The 24,220-nt window shown below is 47.1% G+C and overlaps 2 protein-coding genes across 7 annotated transcripts in view; one reads left to right on the top strand and one right to left on the bottom strand.

The window, feature by feature from the left end:
* The window catches only part of Ripor1 (RHO family interacting cell polarization regulator 1), a 28,877-nt gene extending 8,463 nt beyond the window's left edge, over positions 1-20,414 (bottom strand). The window contains exon 1 of one of the 6 annotated variants that reach the window (XM_063277922.1): positions 19,995-20,414. In XM_063277922.1, the coding sequence (XP_063133992.1) occupies positions 19,995-20,013 (19 nt within the window). In that variant the 5' untranslated portion in view covers positions 20,014-20,414. Of the gene's footprint in view, positions 1-87; positions 6,997-8,158; positions 8,316-19,994 lie in introns of those variants that run through there. The other 5 variants (XM_063277924.1, NM_001100660.1, XM_063277921.1 and 2 more) reach the window with 5 other exon arrangements.
* The window catches only part of Agrp (agouti related neuropeptide), a 38,860-nt gene continuing 25,742 nt past the window's right edge, over positions 11,103-24,220 (top strand). Inside the window, exon 1 of the mRNA XM_063277802.1 lies at positions 11,103-16,634. The gene's annotated coding sequence lies outside the window, so the exon portion shown is untranslated. The remainder of the gene's footprint in view (positions 16,635-24,220) is intronic.

Here is a 24,220-nt window from a genome sequence, read left to right as displayed (position 1 = left end):
CGAAACACTCGCTCTAAGCCCCCAGAATCCCGTCTACATCTCTTGTGACCATCTCTGGAGCCCTCGAAGCTCCAAGCCAAGTCCTACCTCTCTTTTTGGAGTTCATAGTAAGTTCCGGACGGCCCCCGACTCTCGGTCACCCACTGTGCCCCGCTAGCTCGGGGCTTTTTGGTACCAGCCCAGTTGGGCTCCAAGCTCACTGCCAGCGGCTCTGGCCCAGGTTTCTGGCTGCTCTCGACGCCTCCCGCCCGCCCAGTTCCTGCCTCCTGACTCAGCCCGCCGGGATGGGGCGGGACTGGTCTCCCGGACTAGGGGGGGCGCCGAACCTCAGTCTCCTTAGCCTCTGCAAGGGGTTACTAGGGACTTCCCTCCGTAATGGGCCGACACAGGGTTTGTGGCTAGGGACGCCAGTGAAGGGAGTTGAACACCAGAATAAATATGGAAGGACAAAATGAAGAGAACTATGGGAGACTGTAATAGAAAGGTGTCCAAGAGACTGGAGAGATGGCCCAGCGGTTAAGAGTGCTGGCTTCTCTTCCAGAGGATCCCAGGTTCAATTCCCAGCACCCACATGGCAGCTCACAACTGTCTGTAACTCCAATTCCAGGGGATATGACACCCTCACACAGATATATACAGGCAAAATATCAATAAAATGTGGCTGCTGAGAAGAGATTCAACACAGACTGACTGGGTTCTATATGTGTGAAGGAAGAAAGTAGGAAGAAAGAAGGAAGAAAGAAGAAAGTAGGATTGAGAGCAGAAGTTGTACCAGTGGATGACACTGAATCATAAGGATTCTGAAGAAGCTGAGAGGAGATGAAGGGAAGAGGCTATCCCCAAAGCCCCCTTGCATCTGTGTCTTTTCTTTCTCTTGGACAAAGGAAAGGGATCAAGTCCTACTACCCAGCCTGGTTTCTTCTACCCATGGCTCCCCCCTCAAGTCCTGAATCCCCTTGTACTGGCTTTCTTGATCCCAACATCTCTTACGTGAACATCCAGCATGAACTGTGTGTTCCTGTGACCTGCCTACCGAACCCTTTACCCACATTTCACCCCCCACCCCCTACCCAACACCATAGCCTAATCACTGGCTCAGGAATGCCCTTTTCCTAAACCACAGCCTCACTGTGATCTCTCCATTACCACTACTGCTTCTGTTTGGTACCTGAGACCACTGGTCCCCTGGGCCCAAACTCATTTATTCAGCTCCCCACTGAATGACAAACACATGCTAATCACTGGAGATACAGCCCAGAATTTCACAGACACCACTGTGCACACAGATCACTGTCCGCCTCTGCTTGCCTTCTCTTCCAGCTCCCTCCCACCTTCCTTCCCCTACCTTCTCTGCACATCCTCTTCCCAGCCTACAATCACAGCCAGCCTTCTGTCTCTTGCCTGCTGTTAGCATCCCCAGCGTTCTGCACTTCTGTCTTCCCTAGCAGAAACCAATCCTGGCAAACCACCTCCCTGTCCTTGCAGCTCCTACACTCAGCCTGGATCGAGCCCAGAGGTCTTGGCACAGCAGCCTGGCTGGAATCATAGACTCACAGTGCAATCCTCAACCACAGATGGTTCTCACTTCCTACCTGAGAAACTGTCCTGTATGGCTCTAGTCTTTTTTTCCCTTCTCAGAAAAGATGGATGCCTCTGACTTTCTATTCAACTCACCAGTAAATTCAAGTCACTCTCACATTAAAACTGAAAACTATCCAAATGCCCATTGATAATAACAGAATCACCATGTGATTAAAAGTATGAAAAATAAACAAAATACATGCCATAGTATAGGAGAACCTTACAGGTATATTAACGTGTGACAGACACAATATACAAGTAAGGAGACACTATTCCCTTGAAAATGATTTTCAAAAACAAGTGTGAAAGTGCTGGGCATGTTGGCCCATCCCTGTTATCTCATTGCTCAGAAGGCAGAGGCAGAAGGATCAGAAGTTCATGGCTATCCTAGGCTACAAGGCTATCCTAGGCTACATGAGACCCTGACTCAAAAAACTAGGACAAAAACAGAACAAAAAGCACACAAAACTAATTTATGATGGAAGAGGTTAGATTAGTAATTATCCTAGTTGGTTTCTTCTAACTTGACACAGCCTAGACATATTTGAGAAGAGAATCTTACTGGAGAAAATATCTCCATTAAGTTGGCCTGTAGGCAAGAAGCCTTTTGTTGTTGTTGTTGTTGTTGTTTTGTTTGGTTGGGTTTTTTGAGACAGGATCTAGCTGTTTAGCTTTGATTGGCTGGCCTGAAACTTGCTATGGAGACCAGGTTAACCTTGAACTCTGTCTGCCTCTGCCTCCTGAGTGCTGGGATTAAAGGCAGGTGCCACCACAACTGGTTTTCTAGTTATTCTTGATTAATGATGGATGTGGGAGAGCCCAACTGGGGAGCGGTGCTACCGCTGGGCATGCTACCTGAGATGTATAAGAAAGCAAACTGAGGGGGCTGGGGATTTAGCTCAGTGGTAGAGCGCTTACCTAGGAAGCGCAAGGCCCTGGGTTCAGTCCCCAGCTCCGAAAAAAAAAGAACAAAAAAAAAAAAAAAAAAGAAAGCAAACTGAGAGCTGGAGAGATGGCTCAACGGTTAAGAGCATTGACTGCTCTTCCAGAGGTCCTGAGTTCAATTCCCAGCAACCACATGGTGGCTCACAACCATCTGTAATGGAATCCGATGCCCTCTTCTGGTGTGTCTGAAGACAGCTACAGTGTGCTCATATACATAAAATAAATAAATCTTTAAAAAAAAAAAAAAAGAAAGAAAGAAAGCAAGCAAGCAAACTGAGCAAGCCATGGGAAGCAAGCCAGTAAGCAGCATTCTTCCGAGGCTTCTGTTTCAGTTCCTGCTTCCAGGTTCCTGCCCTGCCTGAGTTCCGCCCCAGCTCTCTTCAGTGATTAACTGTTACCTGGAAATATAAGATGAAATAAACCTTTCTTCTCCAAGTTGTTTTTGGTCATGGTGTTTTATTACAACAATGAAGTTCTAAGTTAGACAGTGGTTCATTCTTAGGCTGTAACTGGAAGTAGGCAAAAGGGGTCTTCTGAAGTGTTAGCAAGGTTCTACTTCCTGATCATAGACAGGTGTGCTCCATTACAAAACGTTTCATGATGTACATTTAGGCAGACCTCTGTGTGTGTGTGTGTGTGTGTGTGTGTGTGTGTGTGTGTGTGTGTGTCTATGTCTGTGTCTGTGTCTGTGTCTCTGTCTAGGAGTGATAGGGTCTTAGTTATATTCCCCAAGCTAACCTCAAAATTCTTAGGCTCAAACAATCTTGCTGCCACAGTGTCTGCCTATTTTCTGCACACATTAGAGCACATACAGTAGGATTTAAGTAAATACAGGTAATCTAGAATTTAGTGCAATGGTAAAGTATATGCTTAGTATGCTCAAAGCTTTGGATTCAATCCTAGCAAGACAGACAGACAGACAGACAGACAGACAGACAGACACGCAGAGTAAATGAGTAACTATAAAAAAGAACCACCACTACCCCCCTACCCCCGTGTGTTCTGTGTCTGGCTCTCCCCATTCCTCACCCCCTGCACTGCTCCTTCTGAGTCGAGTTTCCGGAAGAATGTCTACTTCCACTTCCTAGCCACACCCACCTGCTCCTGTCCCCAGGCTGGCTGGCTTTTTGCACCCACCCCTCCTGTGGCTAGTCTTGACAAGGTCAACAATGACCTCTCTGTTCCTGAATCAACCCAATATCTAATGTCTAGTCCTTATCCTGCTTGATCTCAATAAAGTATTCGACTTGGTGGTTCCCTTCCTCTTCCTTAAGCCCTTCCTTCTCTTGAATTTCAAGAAGCAACATACTTCTGTTTTTCTACCTACCTCTTTAGCCACACATTCCCCCCCAACCCCCACAGAGGACCTGTTTTTGTCTTTATCCCCATGTGGACTTGATTGTTTCGGTCCTTGGGCTGTGTACCTCTCTGTCAGCAGCCTTATCTATCCTCGACCAAACCACCCTTGTAAGTATTAGGCCTGCTTATCCAACTGTCTCCCAGATGTCTCCCCACAAACTAACTGACAGTGTGTAGTGGCCTGTAAAGGAAGATGAACTGGGTTTGAGGTCACTGGACTGACCATGTCTCCAATCTTAACCACTCCATGACAGTCCTGTCGTCTACATGTCTAGTTGTTCAAAACAGAAACTGGGAGTCATCTTCCTTGCTGCTATGAGTTGCACCTCACCTCCACTCAGCCACCCACTCTTGGCGGATCAAGCTTTTAGATGTCTCTAGATCCAGTGCTGATGGTACAAGGCCAACCCGGCTAACTTACTAAGAGTCTATCACAAAGAGTAAAATTATATATATATAATTTAATATTTATAATTTATTAATATATATAATTTTAATATATATTTTAAAGTCTGGGGGTATAGTTCAGTGGTAAAGTGCTTGCGCGCGCACGCACACACACACACACACACACACACACACACACACACACACACACACACAGTGTTCTCTGGAATCCACATCTTCACACTTCACATCAGGTCCAAGCTATTACCAGCTGTACCCTAGCTTCATAGAGTAGCCTCCCAGTATGCTCACTGTCTCCCCTTTATCCTGCAATCAACCATTCTTTATTCACCAACAATTAAAAAAAAAAAAACGAACAAACGAACAAAAACATCCTTTTTAAAATGTTTACTGTGTGTCAGGCATTATGCTGAACAAAGATCATTTAATTCCAGCAAGAAAACCTACGTAGGTGAGCCTTATTAACCCTGCTTCACGGATGAGGTCACCTGGCTCTATGTGACCTTGGGCAAGACTCTTAAGCTTTTGGACTTCAGATCTAATGAGGATAATAACCACAACCATTGCTGGAAGCATGGCCTGAGATGCCGCCATCTACAGGGAGTGTTTAGGGGAGGGAGAAGTGCATGAGTCTACAAGTATTAGCTGCTATTGCTGATGATATTAATTTACCCAAGACTACACAGCTAGCAAGTGGCAGGGCCCAGATTCAACCAGATTCAAGCCGAGACTTTCTGATCTAAGACTCTAAATCTTATACAGACTCTTATGGAAAATTCACAGCTACCTACTGCCCATAAGAATAAATATGCTTCCGTCCCAGGCCCCTGTCCTCTTCTCTAGCAACTGTGACCCTCTCCTGCCACACTCAAGTTCTTAGCATCTGAGCAGCAAAACCCACTCCTCCTATACCCACTTTCCACTAGTGAGAAACTGAGTGTGTGTGTGTGTGTGTGTGTGTGTGTGTGTGTGTGTGTGTGTGTGTGCTTTGCTAGGTTCAAACTAAGGACCTTAGGCAAGCACTCTACAACTCAGCTACATCCCAGCCTCCTCTTCTCTCTGCTCTTAGCTTGCTTAACTCCCTCCCATTTTTTTCTGTCTCCCAAGAACTTCTTCCAGGAAGTCTGCCCTGGGTTGGTTCCCCCTTTTTGGCGCCTCTATAGCTTCCTCTCTCTGATCCTCAAGGCCACATAGCTAGTTGTAGTTCTCCAGGGTCTATCTTCCCACCAGTCTATACCTTCTGGGTCCTGGAACCTACCTGCTTGCCCACTACTCTAATTTCCTGGGCCCTCCACCATCACCTAAGCATCTGAGAGGAGGGAGCTGAGTTGGGGAGCTAGGCTGCTCAGTCTTTGAAACACAATCCTGACCTGCTAGAAGGGTGGTTAGATGATGGGACACAAATCTGGGTCTACCAGATTTCCCTATCCAACTTAAGATTCTTCCCACTAGGGGGCGGAAGAGATGGCTCAGAACTGACTGCTCTTCCAGAGGTCCTGAGTTCAATTCCCAGCAACCATATGGTGGCTCGCAGCCATCTGTAATGGGATCTGATGCCCTCTTCCGGTGTGCCCTAAGGGAGTGACAGTGTAGTCATATATTATTAAATAAATAATTCTTAAAAAAATAAAGAGTCTTCCCACTTTGTGGAGCAGGCCTGCTCCCTTGGACAGAGACAGGATCAAGGTGTCCTGGGATTCTGATTGTTCCTTTCATTTTCTTTCCCTGGCAGCATCTCTGCTGCCATTTAACCTCTATAGTCAGGAATCATGACAGGTGACTGTTGGTAACACCAACCACCACCACCTCACCCCATTGCCATTAAATGGCTATGGAGAATGTACATCTGACTGGTCACTTCTGGGAGAAGCAGACTCTCCCCTGTTGGTGAGGATGGAAAGGGTTAACACCCCTGCCCCCATCCTCACACCTACCTGGAGCTAAGGGAGAGGAACTATCTCAACTGGTGGATGCTGGCTGCTAAGAGACAGAAGTCTCAGCTCCTGCCAACTCAGGTGAGTTCTGGACATGAGAAAGAATCCAAGTCCTAAAGGTTATGAGGCGTGCAGCTCAACAGCGAATGGAATCTTAATTGCCTGCACAAACCCAGTTTCCATAGACCTCCAATAGTTCCTGTGTGTCAGGACAATAAATAACACCAGCATGTGACAGAAAGTAGGACCGACAGTACTGTCAATCTAGCGAAATGATCAGTCACACTAGCTAGAGCCTCTCCACGAGTCTCTGGGTCCAGCCCGACTCAGCTGTAGGGCTACAGTAGACTGAGGTAAACAGAAGCTATAAATAACCCAGGCAAAAGGGTAGCTGCAAGGGAGAAGGGGGTCGCGCGCAAAAACCTGTCCCTGTCTCCATGGCAACTCCCCAAACTTAGCTGCTGACGTCATCTGGCAGCCGCCAACCAGAACTGCCACTGAAGAGGGGAGGGGGGCCAGCTATGGCCTAAGACCCCCACCCCACCCCGGAACCGGGTGGAGACTGCTTAGTGGCCTCACTTCCTGCCAGCCTCCTCCCTGGTCAGCTGGTCACATTCCCTGTCCCGCCGCGTTCTGGGAGCTGGAGAGCCTCCCCCGGCTAGGTCTGGCTAGGACGCGAGTCCCAGCGGTGGCGGATTGGGAACGCTCTGACTCACTCTCACTCTCCTCGCCTGGTTTTCCACCTAGGCGAGATCCTAGTCCAATGCCTTTGTGTTCTCCCTTCCCTCCCACCCAAACCCAAGTCCCGGGACTGCTCAACTCGCTCTGCTGCCCACAGGGCCCAGGACCGTGTGGGAGGTAGACGAGGGAACCATGGCAGTCCTTGTCCAGCTGTAGTTCTGTGTATTACCGTTTCCCCCCTCCCCACCCACACTGTCAAAACTAGAGAGGTGGATGGTGAATTCTTCTCCCCAACCCAGCTGTGTGACCTTGAAAATGTTGCTAACCTCTCTGGCCCAGTATGCACATCTGCCAGATGGTCATACACCTCCTCAGAAGGCTGCATGTCAGCTGAATGTGCAGACCCAAGACACACGCAGCCACATAGATGGTGGTCAGGGCACCGTTATTATTGTATTAGATTTTACACACGAGAGACCAGCCTGCACACACATAAGAACTGATTTGGAAGGGCCGGTAGGAGAGGTCACAGACTTAACTCGGGATAGGACAGAGGGTGCTGAAGCTGTTAGTCGGGGTTCTAGCACTGATGAACAACCCCTTCCCCAAACCAGTTCTACAGGATGCTTAGTTCTGTTTGCTGAGTCCCCATAGCAGCTTCCATTTCCAGGGACAGGGTCTGTCGACCGCCACCAATACGACCTTCTCCAGCCTCAGCTTTGGTTTGGGTGGAGAGTGTGGCCTCGGGCAAATTCAGTCACCTCGGGCCTGGCCCCAAAGCAGCTTAGGTCAACCAGGGCCAGGAAGACTAGCTAGCTCATCTAGGAGGTCTCCTCCACCCTGTCGCCCCATTCTCATTCCCAGATCAGCCTCCTGTCGCACCGCAGGCTCGGGGATAAGGCCAATCTCAGGCCCAGATAAACGTCTCAGGCTCGCCCTCCGGCCTGCCCACAGTGCAGCCCCGGGGCACGGTCGTGGCGGCCAGGCCGCCGAAGAGAAGGAGGCGGCGGCGGGCGTGGCAGAGCCGGAGGCGGCGGCTTTTGTGGGGCGAAGCTGCGTTCTCCGCGCCCGGGGTGTAGGTGGGGGTGGGGGAAAAAAAGACACAGCGCGATCCGGGTCGCGAGAACCGGGTGAGGCGAGACCCGGTCGCAGGTCCGGGAGCCGATGGGCGGCGCGGGTGCAGGAAGCACGGGATCCACCGCCCACCCCTTCTCCCCGCCACGGCCTTCGGAAACGGCGCGGACACTCACATGGCTGCGCTGGGCTGCAAGGACCTCGCGCTGTCGGTACTCTCGGCGTTGCCGGGCCTGCTCGCGCTGCAGCTGCCGCTGTCGCCGCGGCCGGCGCCAGCCCCTCCCTCCGCTCCGCCGCCCCGCCCCGCTGGGCCCCACCTCCTGCGCTCCCCTCCGGCTCCCGCACCCGTAAGGGGCGCCCACAACTCGCTCCGCCTTCGCAAGTAACCCGGCAGAGTGGTCTGCCTACCGTGTCAACCAGCTTGTGGGAAGGGAGACCGAAGGGAGACCGAAGGTGCCTGCGGGAACCCGGCAGCTTCCTGGGAACTGCACACAGACCTTAAAACTGGGGTAGGGGGCGCTAGGGAACCCCTCCTACTTGCCTCTTACCCAGATCTCTGGAGCTCTGAAGACCTCAGGTCCCCTTCCTGTCACTATAAACAGGTTCTTGGAGTTGACACTGAAAATTGGGGTGGTTGGAGGAAGTGCTTAGGGTCTGGAAAGGCTTAGATAAGGGAGCCAGAAGCCTAACCGTCGCACACCTTCTGGGTCGAAGTTCTGCCCCTCATCCCTGCCCACCTTTTCAGCCAGTCTCAGTTTCTGCTGTGGGATCAGACAGCCTTTTCGACATTGTTTGCCTTATAAATAGGGCTCATAGCCAGGCCATGCAAGCATTCACCACTCAGTGGGTATTGCTTTCTGGGGAGTTAACAGACTTTGTTACTAGGATATAAGTGGCTAATCTGGTAAGATCTGGGTACACATATGTACTGGGAGCACACATTGGCCATGGGGCCAAAGCCAAGAAATGGGTTATGGTGTAGTAGAGAGCTGGCTTGACTTAATGGGGTCAACAAGCTGACTCCAATCCCCTACTCCTCTCATTAATCAGATGCTAATAGCTCTCTCCAACCCTATGTTCTTGATCCCTTGCTTCCTGTTTTCTGTAGCATCTCATCTTTTGAGGTAAGCCAGGCATATTCAGGGGTGGTTTGATGGATTTTAAGAGGTACCTGAATTTCTGAGCCTGACACTGATCCTGAGAGTGGGTCTCAACAACCCAGCATGATAGGACTCTTGGAATACCAACATCTTCATCCTCCTGGGCTATTACCAGAGACTCCCTCAGCTTTTCAGTTTTCTGTTTCTCAGCCCCCCAGGCTTTTCCCAGAACACTTGCTTGTTCTACAGCCTCGGATGCTCTTGTGAATGCCCCCACCCATTTCCCAGGTGTTTTTTTTTGTTTGTTTGTTTGTTTGTTTTGTTTTGTTTTTAATTTTTTTTTTTTTTGAGACAGGTAGCCCTGGCTATTTTGGAACTCTCTCTGTAGAGGAGGCTGGCCTCAAACTCACAGAGATCTACCTGCCTCTGCCTTTGCCTCCCAAGTGCTGGAATTAAAGGCATTTGCCACCGGGGCTGGGGATTTAGCTCAGTGGTAGAGCGTTTACCTAGGACGCACAAGGTCCTGGGTTCGGTCCCCAGCTCCGAAAAAAAAAAGAACCAAAAAAAAAAAAAAAGGCATTTGCCACCACTGCCTGGTTCTTTTTTTTTTTTAATTTGTTTATTTGTATTTTATATGCATTGGTGTTTTGCCTGCATGTATGTTTGTGTGAGGCTGTCAGATCCCCTGGTACTGGAATTACAATTCTGAGTGATTGGCCTGTGGTTGTTGGGAATTGAACTCAGGTCCTCTGGAAGAGCAGCCAATGCTCTTAACTGCTGAACCATCTCTCCAGACCCTCCTCCCCAGCTCTTACGATTATCTGACTATGTACTTTGCTCTCAACCTTGTCAAACACCACTTCTAACCAAGTACCATCTATGGCCAGAGGATGAGCCTCTCTGGAACTCTCAAAACTGTCATCCCTGGGCCTCTAGCTAGCTCTAAAGCTGCCCCCTTCAGCAAGAGAGTCTTCAAGTCCTTTCTCGGCAGATGACCTCTTACCTTTTTTCTTGGTCAAGTTACTGACCACTCCTCTCATACCTTGAGTCAGGACCAGGTAACAAGGAAGCCACCCCCATGTAGAAACCCTGTGCATGAGAATCTGCCTGTGGTCTCTAGGCATTTTAGTGCAGAGATCACCACTCTCCTGGCCCATAGTGGTAGCTTTGAAGAACTCTTTATTGAATAAGTAAGTGAATGAGCAGTATCAGTACCCTGCTCTGCCAACCCTTCCTCCCCTCTCTCTTGTCCCCCTCCCCCTTATTTCCTGACTCTCTGGGAATCAAACCCAGGACCTTCTATATGCTAGACAAGTGCTCTCCTAACTGAGCTACACTGTCTTTGGTCCACAGAGACAGGGTCTCGCTATGAGCCTAGGCTAGTCCCAAACTCACACTATTCCTACTTCTGCCTCCTAGGTGCTAGCTAGGGGATTGAGGGTATGTGCCACTGTGTCTGGTTCCTAGCCCTCCAGCCTGTGCCCACTGACATCTTTAAAATTCATTCTCTCCCCTGCTCTCCCACATTACCAGTGTTCTGTCATCCATTCATTCAACAGTGAATATTACTTGAGCATCAAGAGTTGGGCAGCGGGGCTGGAGAGATGGCTCAGTGGTTAAGAGCACTGACTGCTCTTCCAGAGGTCCTGAGTTTGATTCCCAGCAACACATGGTGGCTCACAACCATCTGTAAAGGGATCCGATGCCCTCTTCTGGTCTGAAGACAGCTACAGTGTACTTGTATACATAAAATAAATAAATCTTTAAAAAAAAAAAAAGAGTTGGGCAGCATGCTGGTTGCTGGAGTGACAATGGTTTCAAGCTATCCCTGTGCCATCACTTGGCTAATCAAGGCACTTTCTGAAAAATACTTACACTTTCAGCTTTCTTCTCCCCCTTCCTGTGCCCCCTCCACCCCCACCCCCACCCCACCCCCCCACCCCCGGAGCTGAGGACCAAACCCAGGCCTTGCACTTGCTAGGCACGCGCTCTACCACTGAGCTAAATCCCCAACCATTTTTTTTTTTTTTTTTTTTTTTTTGCTTTCAGCTTTCAAAGACTGAAAGCATGTCATTCTACTTCCAGAAATCCTCCCCCTCTACAGTGCTTTGAATAGAACCCATGCTCCAGGGTCTGCTGGGTAAAAAATCACCCTACCACCAAGAGCTTTATTTTCTGCCTGAACATCATCCCCACACTGAAAAAAAAAAAAAAAAAAAAAAGATTTGCCAGGCACAGTAGCACAAACCTTTAATCCCAGCATTTGAGAGGCAAAGGCAGGTGGATCTCTGTGAGTTCTAGGCCAGCCTGGTTTGCATAGTGAGTTCTAGACCAGTCATAGCTACATAGTGAGACCTTGTCTCTAAATAAATAAAAAAAAATAGCAAAAAAACCTTATTTTCATTTTATGTATATAAATGGTGTTTTTCATGCCTGATGACCTAGGAGGCCAGAAGAGGGTGTCAGATTCCCTAGATTTGGAGCTTTAGAGTCTAGAGTGAGCTGCTGTGTGGGTGCGGGGTCCTCTGCAAAAGCACCAGATATTCTTTTTTTTTTTTTTTTTTTTGGTTCATTTTTTCGGAGCTGGGGACTGAACCCAGGGCCTTGCGCTTCCTAGGTAAGCGCTCTACCACTGAGCTAAATCCCCAGCCCCAGCACCAGATATTCTTAACTACTGAACCATATTTCCAGCTCCCCCAAGGCCCATTTTTAATGGGCCATTCAATTACTCTTCCTTATCGGCCTCTCTGTCCATGGTCACTACTCCTATGTTGACCTAGGTTACTTTTTTTTTTTCTGCTATTCTCAGTCTACTTTTGCCACAAAACATTGGTTTCCAGTCATCAATCCAAGCAATCTTTTAAATCATTAACTCAGTCATAGATTCTCCTACTTAAGAGGTTTCAATGAATCCTCATTGCCATCTACACTGGGGGGGGGCCTAGAGAAAGCTAGCCTAAGCTAGCCTCCCTCCTTTACCTCCCATCCATTCTGCACCATGTCTATAGTACCTGTACGTCTGCTAAACAGCCTGCCTATAGTTCCTGCCCTCTGACTTCTGACTGTGCTCCTAACCAGTCTTCTCTCAGTATGTTATATCCCCTCTCCCATCCTCTTAGGAAAAAACACAATCAAATGCCACCCCTATCTATGTCCTCTGGTGTCCCCATCTATACATCCATCACTGTGTGTTTTCCATAGCCAGACCTGTGACCACCAGGTCAGACTGCACTTCAGGGATCAGATGGCATACTTCTAAGTTTACCTGGCTCTCCCCACGTCCCAAGAGCCATCAAAAGAAGGGTAGGTCACAACTCTCAGAGGGCCATGGAATGCTAAAGAACTGTCAGGCCTCTGGCCAGCCATTAGCAAGCTTGGGAGGACACAGTAGAAACTCACAAAGGACACACCTGAAGCTAAGAGAAGGCCACAATTTTCCAGGGCATGTGGTTAGGAAGGGTTAGGTCTGACTTCCAAATTGGCTTCCTGAGTCATAGTCAATTTTGCTCTGCCTGACTCAGGCATCAGTCCCTGAGCACATCTTCTGCCAGGCACTGGCCTGTGAGCTAAGGCTTAGCCAGGAAACACAGGCACTTCTAATCTGGAAGAGCTCACATGCTCGGAGGGGTAGATCCAGGCGTGAGAAAGTCCATTTAGCAGATCAGAGGGTGGTAAGGACCCTTGTGCATGGTGTTGGTTGCCTCACTTCAGGAAATCATGCTTTCAGAGGCTTTCCTAGTCTTTCTCCACAACTCCCCAAAGGTTGCAACTCTTTAAGACACAACTTCCCCTTGCTTTCTGGAAAGAAATAAAATAGAATACTGCCCCCACCCCATGCTTTGGTGATGCCATTCATTCATTGGACAGATATTTACTAATTTTCAGGAAATATTCAAGAACATAATCATCTTTCAGAGACCAAAGTTAAGGCCCTCCTATATAGCCTTAACTCTGGTCCTACCTTTCAGGGATGGTCACCAACATCTTTGCCCCTGAGGGCTCACGATCAGAACAGGTTTTTTTTTTTTTTAAAGATTTATTCATTTATTATATATAAGTACACTGTAGCTGTCTTCAGATACACCAGAAGAGGGCATCGGATCTCTTTACAGATGGTTGTGAGCCACCATGTGGTTGCTGGGAATTGAACTCATGACCTCAGGAAGAACAGTCGGGTGCTCTTAACCGCTGAGCCATCTCTCCAGCCCAACAGGTTTTGCTCAGCTCTGTGAATTTTTGCACTTCCTGTGTTACCAAAATTAAGAATGTGTGTATGTGAGAGTATGTGTGTGAGATTTTGTGTATGTCTGGGTGTGTGTGTGTGTGTGTGTGTGTGTGTGTGTGTGTGTGTGTGAGAGAGAGAGAGAGAGAGAGAGATTGTGTCTAAGTGTAAGATTGTTTCTGTAAGTATGTGTATGTGGGCGTGAGATTGTGTGTCTATGTGGTATTATATGTATGTGTGTGCATGCATATGTGTAAGTATGTGTGTATAAGATTGTGTATGTATGTGTGCGTGTAAGTATTGTAAGTGTGTGTGTGTGCATGTGTGAAATTTGTGTGTGTGTGTGTGTGTGTGTGTGTGAGTATGTGAGTGTATGTACTGGTAAATGGAAGATTTTAGGAAAGGGCCTTTATCACGAGCTGTTGCCAGAGGTTCCTTGGCAGGTGGGTAGCTCTTTGAGGCTCATGTGAAGTAGGATGGCAGCAGGGCTCAAGACAAGAGAAGAGATGTAATCATTTTGCTAGAAGAGAACAAAAGCCCAACATGGCTGGAGAACTCTTCTTGCATGCGTGCATTGGTGGACGGACTAGTTATGAGGATCCTTAGGTACTGAGTGAAGAGCAAGACTTTATCCTTAGAGTAATGACAGCCTGGGCTTTAATCTGGGGGACTGTAGAGTCATATAATATCTGTGCTTTGCAAAGACTACCCAGGCAATAGGATATGTGTCACAAGGACCTTGGTCTTTATTTCTAGATGAGTTGATAGTGACGTGACCCTAGTTGGGGGCAAAGGAGAAGAAGAGTGAGAGAAATTCAAGGGATATTTAGGAAGCAGAATGCAAAGTTTGATGCTTCAAGGGCTCTCGAGAGAGAGGGAGGCTCCTGAATGATACTTGGGCCTTGGACCTTGGCCCAAGGTCCTTAATGAAGCGGGGAGGCTGAAGTTAGGAAGACAGTGACATCATTAGTCTGGACAGGTAGCATCTGAAGGGACAGCTGCACATATGGGTAGAGGAATGAGGGATCTAAGCTAGAGACAGCTAGACAGCTTTTGGAAGAGCCAACAGTCAGTCATGTCAGTGAAATGTCTAGTGAAGGATAAAGCATGTTAGGAAAGTGCTCTACTAGAACACTCCAATATATTGTGCGGATAGGGACAGGCTCTTAGAAAAAGGACTAAGTATGTTATGCCTCTACCCATGTTCATTCATCCTCTGGACCTCCCACCCTCAACCTAGGTCTTACTTTTTGGGGGGGGGGGCGGGGAAGGGAGGTTGGTTTTTTTTTCAAGACAGGGTTCCTCTGTGTAGCCCTGGCAGTCCTGGAACTCACTTTGTAGACCAGGTTGGCCTCAAACTCTCAGAGATCTGCCTCCCTTGGCATCTTGAGTGCTGGGATTAAAGGCATGCACCACCACCACCTGGGATTAGCTCCCTTGTCTTATCATGCTTGTCAAAGGTAATGGGCCAAGGATGCTCCCCATGTTCGAGTATAAGCTTTTCCATTCCTACCTTGTGGTTCTTGGAGAAGCTTCTTTCTGGTGTTTTAACAGTACCTATCTGGGCTGGAGAGATGGCTCAGAGGTTAAGAGCACTGACTGCTCTTCCAGAGATCCTGAGTTCAATTCCCAGCAACCACATGGTGTCTCACAACCATCTGTAATGGGATCTGATGCCCTCTTCTGGTGTGTCTGAAGACAGCTACTGTGTGCTTATATATAGTAAATAAATTAAAAAACAAACAAACCAGTACCTATTCATTTTCCATTAAAATCGTAGTTTCAGGGCTGAGCATGTAGCTTATCAGTAGAGCACTTGCCAAGCATGTACAAGGAAGGTCCTGTGTTCCATCCCCTGAAAACCACTGAAAGAGTGTGATTTCCTAGGCAAGCGCTCTACCACTGAGCTAAATCCCCAACCCCATTGGAGTATGCCTTTTATCCCGGCACTCAAGAGGCAGAGATAGGTGAATCTCTGAGTTTTGAGGCCAACCTGGTCTACAGAGTGAGTAACAGCTAGAGCTACAAAGAGAAACCCTATCTCAAAATACTAAAATAAAAAAAAAAGAAAGAAAAAAGAAAAATAATGTCATTTGAGGAGGGCCATCTCATTAATGAGCGACATATAACCAACGAGGTAATTTTTTTTTCCTCTTCAAATTGGCCATCGTGGGCATGATGTATGAGTAAGCACTCTGAAAAGGAGGAGGAATTGGTTTGAGTGTTTTAGAGCAAGGTGTATTATCAGAATGTCAAGTACTAGCCTTGTTTCTCTGTTAACCACTTTGAAAAATTTACCCCAAAGAAATAGTTGTTCAAGTCAGGAAAAGTACATGCCTAAAAATGTTGTTACTCATTTGTTTCATCAGAGCTAAATTGATGATGTTGTGATAGGTTTGGAATTTTGGGTTTCTTAAAAAAAAAAAAAAAAAAAAAAAAAACAACAACAAGCACTTGCTTAGCAAGCGCAAGGCCCTAGGTTCGGTCCCCAGCTCTGGAAAAAAAAAAAGAAAAAGAAAAAAGAAAAAGAAAGGAAAAAAGAAAACAACAACAACATAAGAATATGTTTTTGTTTTAGTCCCAGGTGTGGGATGTGGGGCTGCTTCAGATTGTTCACAGCTGCTGACTATGATTTTGCCAGTTGCAGATAGTTTCTTCGATTGTGTGATGTTTGGAATTCTGGGGGACTTTTTAGATATAAATGCTAGGGACCAAAGAGACATGGTGAATTGTTGGTTGGTTGTTGGTTGTTGCTTAACAGTTTGTTAAGCAGCCATGTGTAAAGAAGAAACAACAAGAAGACAGTTTAGATATCCTGATTTCGAAGATTATTAAGGTTTATATACACTCAACCCAGGGAATGGCACTATTAGAAGATGTGGCCCTGTTAGAGTAGGTGTGTCATTGTGGGTGTGGGCTTTAAGACCCTCGTAGCTGCCTGGAAGTGAATATTCTGCTAGCAGCCTTCAGATGAAGATGTACAGCTCCTAGTATCTCCTGCACCAGGCCTGTCTGGATGCTGCCATGCTCCCACCTTGATGATAATGGACTGAACCTCTGAACCTGTAAGCCAGCCCCAATTAAATGTTGTCCTTCTAAGACTTGCCTTGGTCATGGTGTCTGTTCACAGCAGTAAAACCCTCAGACAAAGATCAAATTTGCCCCAAGGAACTTGATGTGCCTAAGTAGTTTAACAATAACATCACCTTGTTTCCAACCCCTGACTTTATTCAGAGATTTCTTTCCTTCCCTCTCTATCCTTTTTTCTCTCTTTTCTAGTGTTAGAGGGTTGAAGGGTGGAAGAAAGAAGATCTCACAAAGCAGCCAAAGGTCAGTAACAACACATGGGTGAGGAACCTGAAGGAGTTCATAGATGCCTGTAAGCACTCCATGGCCAGTGGGAAGGGAAGGTCAAGAGCAGGGGCAGGGCTGGGCGGTTAGTGAGGATTTTTGTATTTTTGACTATGTTGAGAGTTCCGGGTCCCTCAACACAAGCACAGCGTGGTAAAGAAAGCTTCAGCAAAACCTGTCTATGCATTCATTGCCCATGAAAGTTACCTGTGACCCCCTCTCCCAGTAGACCATCACACTCCAGAGTTGTAATTTCTTTTTTCTTTTTTCTTTTTTCTTTCTTTCTTTTTTTTTTTTTCCGGAGCTGGGGACCAAACCCAGGGCCTTGTGCCTCCTAGGCAAGCGCTCTACCGCTGAGCTAAATCCCCAACCCCTGGAGTTGTAATTTCTTGATCGAACGTTCCTCTTTGTATTCACTTATACCATGAAAGGTTTCAGTAAACTCGACACTATTTTGGAAAGCAACATGGCCATTACTTATTTGGACAGCTCCATGATGATTTCTGCACTAGGAAGTGTTAAGTCTCTAGGCTAGGCAAGGAAGCTGACTTCCCTGGGAACTCACCCAGCATACCCAGCTGTGTCCCTGTTGTGGTCCTCACTGGTCGCGTTTTAAACCTCCAGAGGGAGCAGTGAGCAGGGCCCTGCTGGTTTGGTATGGTTAAGGGGTGGGGTGACTGTGCCTCTCTGGAGTTGGGCTGGGCATCCTTCCTTCCTTCCTGACTTCTTTCTCCTAAGGGACAAGTGGGAGGCTTGTCCTTGCCTCTCCCAGGTCATAGGATGAGCTGTTCCCTAGGATCCTCTTAGGCCACGCCTCTTCGTAAAGGCTATGGAGTGTGGCACGCAGTTGTTTCTGTGTGTATATGACTATTAGGAATCTACCACCAGAGACATAGTGGGAGGACTTGGTGGAGGTGGGAAGTGTCAAGCATCTGACAATACCCTCCTACTCTGGACTATGACTTACCAGGTCATAGTGAGGATCCCCAGACTGACCCCTGCCCAGTCGGGTCCAAACCAAAATGCAGAGTTGGCTTTTGGTGCCACCCTGTGGGAAGTATCCACAGTACAGTTACAAAGTTACCCACTCCAGGGGTGCCCCTATTAACTGAACCCTGTCTTCTTGAATAGTGACTGGGGTATGCCGAGTACAACATGTTCAGTTGGTGCTACAGTCTGGCTTACACTCAAACCTGGTCTCTACTTAGGCACCTTGGAACACCACCATCATGAAGACCTCCTCCACCACCCCAAAGCCTCTTTAGGAGGGACACCCACTCCCTGTCTGCTCACTTCAGTCCCAATTCCTTCCAGTCCCCATCTTTTCCTCTTTGGAAGGTTCTTCTGGTTTCTGTAACTGCTACTTTGGGAATTCTAATTGCTTCTCTCTGGCTAGCTCTCTTTCTGGTTCTTGGGGGCTGGGTCTCCTTCCCTCTTTCTTGGAATCCCAACAACTTCCAGGGCCTTGCTTCTGAATCCACAATAGCATCTTGAGTTTTCCTCAGTCCCTTCATTTAGGATGACCCTTGATCTCATCTTCTTGAAGCTGTGTTCCTGTGTTTATTTCTCTGGCATTCCACTTTCCTCGAAGTGATCCTCTATCAGATAGAGGTGGACCCTGCCCACCCTTAGCCATATATCTGAAACTCTGTCCTTGATTTTCCTGACTTACTTTCCACTCTTCACAGGATGGATTCCCTCTCTAGGTTGGACCCTGCCCCTCCTCACTTTCTTACTGGTCCCTCATCTTGGATCAGTTCCACAATAGGAGGGCCTGAGTCCTGCCAGACTAAGCAACATGTTCCCTGAATGCATCACCTTCTCTTGTATCTCTCTGTCTTTGCCCAGGGTTGTCTGTGCACCTGAATGCTTTCTCTGCTTTCGTTTACCTGACTCATACTGGCTTACTTGTTAGCTCCCAGCTGGGATGCCAATGCCTTTTGGATAGTTCCTATGAACTCTAGGCTTGGTCAGGAATCTTTTCTTTGTCCTCAAGATGTCCTAAATTTGTTTCATTTATCACACCCTGATCTGCATGTTCTTACATGGAGTACCATACACCAAGGCCATATCTAGACTGAGTCACTTGACTGCCCAATTTCTTATCCCCAGAAGACCTAGATATCAAAAACCAGTGAGTCCTGGGGATAGGAAAGCCACCATTGCTGGCCATCACAGTAAACCAGTGGCCAAGTTGAACTGAGACCTACCTTCCTCTCCTGATGGCATTTGCTCCCCAAGATGCCATTGTGAACTGAAGATCCTTGAAGGTCTGACAAGACTGGACAGTAAGAGAGTTGTTCTAGGTGCTCTTGTCCTTGGATAACAGCCATCATCTCGGCCTCATTAGAACCCAAGGACTGTCTCAGGAAACCAAGGGAGCTGGTATAGTGACCACAGGTCAACCCATCTGATGAAATCTTTGTGAGACTCCCTTTGCCTTCAGGGCTATGCAGTGGGAGTGCTGGCCACATGTCATTTGGGGAGGGCCTGAATTCCTAAAGGGTGCTGGTGGCAGCAGTTATGGTCCCCAGTTTAATTATTTCTAATGTCATATAGAAGAGAATGTGCTGAGTGGGACCTCCCCCTCTCAGCCTTGGCTGCAAAAGGCACTGATCTCCCTAGACCTCCCCACTACCACACTGAGTTTAAGGTCATCTCAGGATTTCCTCTGGCCTGTGAACTGTCACTGTGTGCTCCATACCACAGGAGCTCTCCTCTGAGAACTCATGATTAGACCCTGGGGTGTTCCGTTTTGTTTGTTCTGGTTTGTTTTGTTTTTTCAAGACAGGATTTCTCTGTGTTGCCCCGGCTGTCCTGGAACTCGATTTGTAGACTAGACTGGTCTTGAACTCAGAGATCTACCTGAGTGCTGGGCTTAAAACTGTGCACCCTCACGCCTTGCTCTACCTCAGGTTTTTATACTGCTGTGTCCTCTGCCTGCCCCCATGGGTGGATCTAGTCCCCTTGCTCGAGAGCTCAGTAAACAGAACCAGGATGCTCTGAGTGAACAGAAAGTCAAAGAGGATGCACTTAGGAAGTGCCCCTTGCACCTTAACAAACTTACAGAGCTAACAACTAAAGATAGAATACAGAGGCTCCACTCAGTTTTTTCTTGTGCCTCTGGTCCCTAAATTGCCTTCCTTGAAGTTCTTTAGAACAGCCCCCAAATCCCCACAGTTGCATGTCACGCCTCCCCTCCATTTTTCCTCCTCCCCAACATCGCCATCAATCCTTTCTACTTGTCACTTAATTTGGGTGTTATGATCAACGAATACCTGCTGAGTTGTGAGTGGCTAGAAGCCTGGGCACTGAGATATTTTCTCGATGTCTCCTTACCTTCTCTGGATGGTGCCATCTTTGCTGCCTGTCACTGATGTCCAGAGTCCTGCTCGACTGAGCTGCCAGGATTCACATGCTTTCTCTAATCTTCCTTAGTGCTATTTTTTTCTGGAAGTTTCCAGCATAGCTCAGTGGGTTGACAGCTTCACACTAAAATGGAAAACTTTCCCTGAGATTCCTCCTTGCTTACTTCCTGGAATCTGCTTTTCTTCTCCCTTGGCCTGTGAGGCCTGTGACTCATTTACTCAGCCAGCAGTGCCGTCTCCACTGGGATTTCTCACAGGAAACCTGAGAGCAGCCCAGGCACCACCGCTGTTCTCATTCTGCCCACTCTCAGCCCTGGCTTTTCTTATCTAAAACCCTGATTTGTTCTAACACAAGAAGCTGGAATTGTTAGTTTTTCTGTAGATTTGGTCACCCTCATTAAAACAAGGCCTTATGTCCCCAAGGGGCCCAGGGCGGAGCTTTGCAGAACTTCCAAACGCCTCCCAACTTCCAAATCCTGCACAATCGCAGAGTCATCTTTGTTACTGTTTCTGCATAATGAGTCTCTAGATCTCCCTGGAAATCTAGAAAACTATAGGATTATTTCTAATATTTTCAAAATGTGAAGGTTCTTATCCTTCCTGGGCAGCCATCACACACACACACACACACACACACACACACACACACACACACACGCATGCTTTGAGAGAATCCTGTGACAGCCTGGTGAGGGGTAGGGTGTGATTTTGATAGAATCGACAGATGGGGTTCATATCTAAATGGAATGTGCAACATCTCAGAAAGTGCTGGAAAGGCCGGGAGTGTTTCTGTTGCATTCCTGAGGGTTGTGGAAGGCCCCAGCAGAACTTTAAAAATGCTTTGTTGTTGCTGCTGTTTGTTGACAGGGTCTTGCTATATGGCCCAGGCTAGCACTAGATTGCTCAGGACAATTGCAAATTCTTGGCAATCTTTCTGTCTCAACCTCAAAAGTGCTGGAATTCCAGGTGTGTGTGCCACACCCAGCTAAAAATGTTTGACAAATATATTGGTTAAAAGAAGGCAGCTCAATGAACCTGGGCAATGGATTAAGCTTAAATGAAGTTTGAAAAGCAACTTTAGAGTTCATTCTTATTTTCATCATTAATAACACCCAGTAACAATAATCATAGGTTTCTTCTAGTACTAAGGTTTGAACCCTGGACTTTGGGCATACTAGGTTAGTGTTCTACTACTGAGTTAGAGCTCCAGCCCTATTTTTATTTTGAGACAAGTTCTTTCTCTCTCTCTTTTTTTTTTTTTCAGAGCTGGGGACCGAACCCAGAGCCTTGCGCTTGCTAGGCAAGCGCTCTACCCCTGAGCTAAATCCCCAACCCCTTGAGACAAGTTCTTACTAAGTCACTCAAGTAGGTCTTTAACTTTTTTTTTTTTTCAGACAAGGTGTAACTCTGGCTGTCCTAGAACTTGATTTGTAGACCAGGGTAGCCTCGAACTCAAAGACCACCTGCCACTGCCTTCCAAATGCTGGGACTAAAGTTGTATAACATCATGATCAGCAATTCTCAAACTTCTACTCCTCCTGCCTCAGCCCCCAAGTGTCTGGGATTCCATGCGCATAGCACCATACTTGGCAATACTTTTAATACATTTTAGACAGAGCTAACTCTCCTCGGCCACTAGCCTCATTCACCCACGTGGATGCCGTTAGAAACAAACCAGACAATGGAACCAGAAGCAAGAAAATTGCTGAGTTTTTTTTTTTTGTTTGTTTTTTTTTTTTTTTTTTTTTTTTGGTTCTTTTTTTCGGAGCTGGGGACCGAACCCAGGGCCCTGTGCTTCCTAGGTAAGCGCTCTACCACTGAGCTAAATCCCCAGCCCAAATTGCTGAGTTTGAAGTCAATCTGGGCTACATAGTGATGCTAGACTAGCTAGGGCTATACAGCAAGATCCCATCTCAAACAAAAATCCCCAAAACAATGACAACCGGGTTGTCAGAGTTGAGTATGCCACACCCTAACAAAATGGAGAAAAAGAGACCATGAAGAGCTCTCATCTATACATATATTTGATAAAAACTATTATAATGACTTCCTAAAAAAAAAACCCTACAATCTTGCACAAAAGTAAACACACACACACACACACACACACACACACACACACACACACGCGCGCGCGCGCGCTTCTATAAGGACACTTACATTGACACACTACAATGCCTCTTCAGCCTTGAACAAAGGCCAGCTAGTTGATGGTCACTGTAATCAAAGGCAATTGTTTTCAAACAGCTTACGATACTTTATTTCACCTTTGCAAAGCTTTGTCTTCCTTTGTCTCTTTGGGTGTGCCTATGCTTCATGATTGGCACCCATAGTCTGGGTTATAATTTCCAGATTAGTTTTTTGTTGTTTTGTTTCCTTTGAGACAGTGTCTCTCTATGTAGTCCTGGCTGCCTTGGAATTCCCTATTTACACCAATCTGTTCTCAAATTCACAGAAGTACAGTCTGACCACATGAAAACAAATTATGCACCCATCCAGTGTGCCGTGTGACTGCTGGTGATGTGTGTGTGTGCGTGTGCGTGTGCGTGTGCGTGCGTGTGTGTGTGTGTGTGTGTTTGTAAGAAATAGTATGGGATCTGTGCCTGGGTGCTTCTGACTGATGTTCACCAACCCTAGAGGGACCTCTCAGTATTGCAATTAAGTCTGAGAAGCAGCATTGCACGCAGGGTCTGAAGTAATTTAGTAATTTAGCGTAGAGGTTTTGTTGTTGTTTTCTGGAACCTGATGAGGAGCCCAGAGAAAATAAAGCAGGATGGGGGTGAGGGTGAATTAAAAAAAAAAAAAAAACAGAACTAAAAGGAGGCTGATAGGAATTCCCTCCTGGAAGATTTGTTCTTTAGACTTTTCTCTTCTTCCCAGGTTTGGGTACGAGATGATGGGGGTGGGGGTGAAAAAGAGGACATGACTGCTCCTAAGGGGTTGAGGTTTTTATTGTAGATAAAAGAGAGAACACAGGCAGAGGTGTCTGGAAGAGTCCAGACTGAACATACCCAGCAGGCCGAACCAGGATGTGTGAGTCGAGGAGGAAGGGGGGAGGGGAGAGGAAGAGAGAGAAACCTGGGGCCAGGAGGCCAGGAGGCCGGGAGGCCAGAAACAAGCCAGGAGACCAGGAGACCAAGAGGGCAAGAGAACAGCATAGCTAAAATGTCTGGTACAGAGAAGAGAAGCTGGGTGAAGAGCATCGAAGCTCAGGAGCTGGAGAGGTTGAGGGTAGGGGGCGGGGTCTCTGAGAAAGTCTGGAAGACAACCTCCACTTTAATATGTTAATAGGTACCTCAGTTAGACAGTTTGTCCCAGGCTTGAGACCTAACACGGGTGTGTGTGTGTGTGTGTGTGTGTGTGTGTGTGTGTGTGTGTGTAACTATAAACAGAAACCATGTGACAGACTCTGATGAAGTTCCAAAAGGGAAGTTCAGGTAAACTTGTAACCACAAGGAGGCATGCATTTACATTCAATTAAAAAAAATCAAGGCACTCAGGGAAACCTAACTAGTATGAAATACCTAACACATATAAAGTATGATTGACTTCGTTATGAAAGTAATATGCAGCTGAGGCTTTAACAGCAGCAAATCATTGTGCAGCATGTCTGAGGGCCTCAGCACTACCAAGAAAAAGGAGAAGGAGGAGAAAGAGGAGAGTCAGGAGAAGTGGCACGTGCCTGTAATCACAGCATTTAGGAAGCAAAAGTAGGAGAGTCAAGAGTTTAAGGTCCTCCTTAGCTAGATAGCAAACTGCAATATGTACTCACTTAAGAAAAACTGGGAAATACATACAGACATACAAAAAGAAGAGGAACTCTTTTTTTTTCTGATCCAATTGATAAGATATAACTGCCCACCTAAACATACAAAGCCCTGTACACATTCATCCCTTAAGAACACTCATAACAACCTGTAAATACAGAGTGGAATCTTAACGTCAGCCTCCATGTTCTCTCCATGGCTTCTCTGCTCAGAAGAGGAGCTCTTAACTACAGCAAGATGATTAGCTGATTAGCAAGTACAGTACATGTGTAGTAAGAAAACAGTCAATTTTTTATTTTTTTAAGAGTGTGTGTGTGCGCGCATGTGAAAATGTACAGGTGTGTGCAGGTGCAGGTCCACAAAAGGGAGTGGGACCCCTGGGAGTTAGAGGTGGTTGTGAGCCTTGCAGTGTGGGTACTGAAAATAAACT

The sequence above is a fragment of the Rattus norvegicus genome, chromosome 19 (assembly GCF_036323735.1).
Source record: "Rattus norvegicus strain BN/NHsdMcwi chromosome 19, GRCr8, whole genome shotgun sequence".
Classification (NCBI taxonomy): Eukaryota; Metazoa; Chordata; class Mammalia; order Rodentia; family Muridae; genus Rattus; species Rattus norvegicus.
Note: the sequence above shows the minus strand (reverse complement) of the source record. Positions and strands in the feature narration are given on the sequence as shown.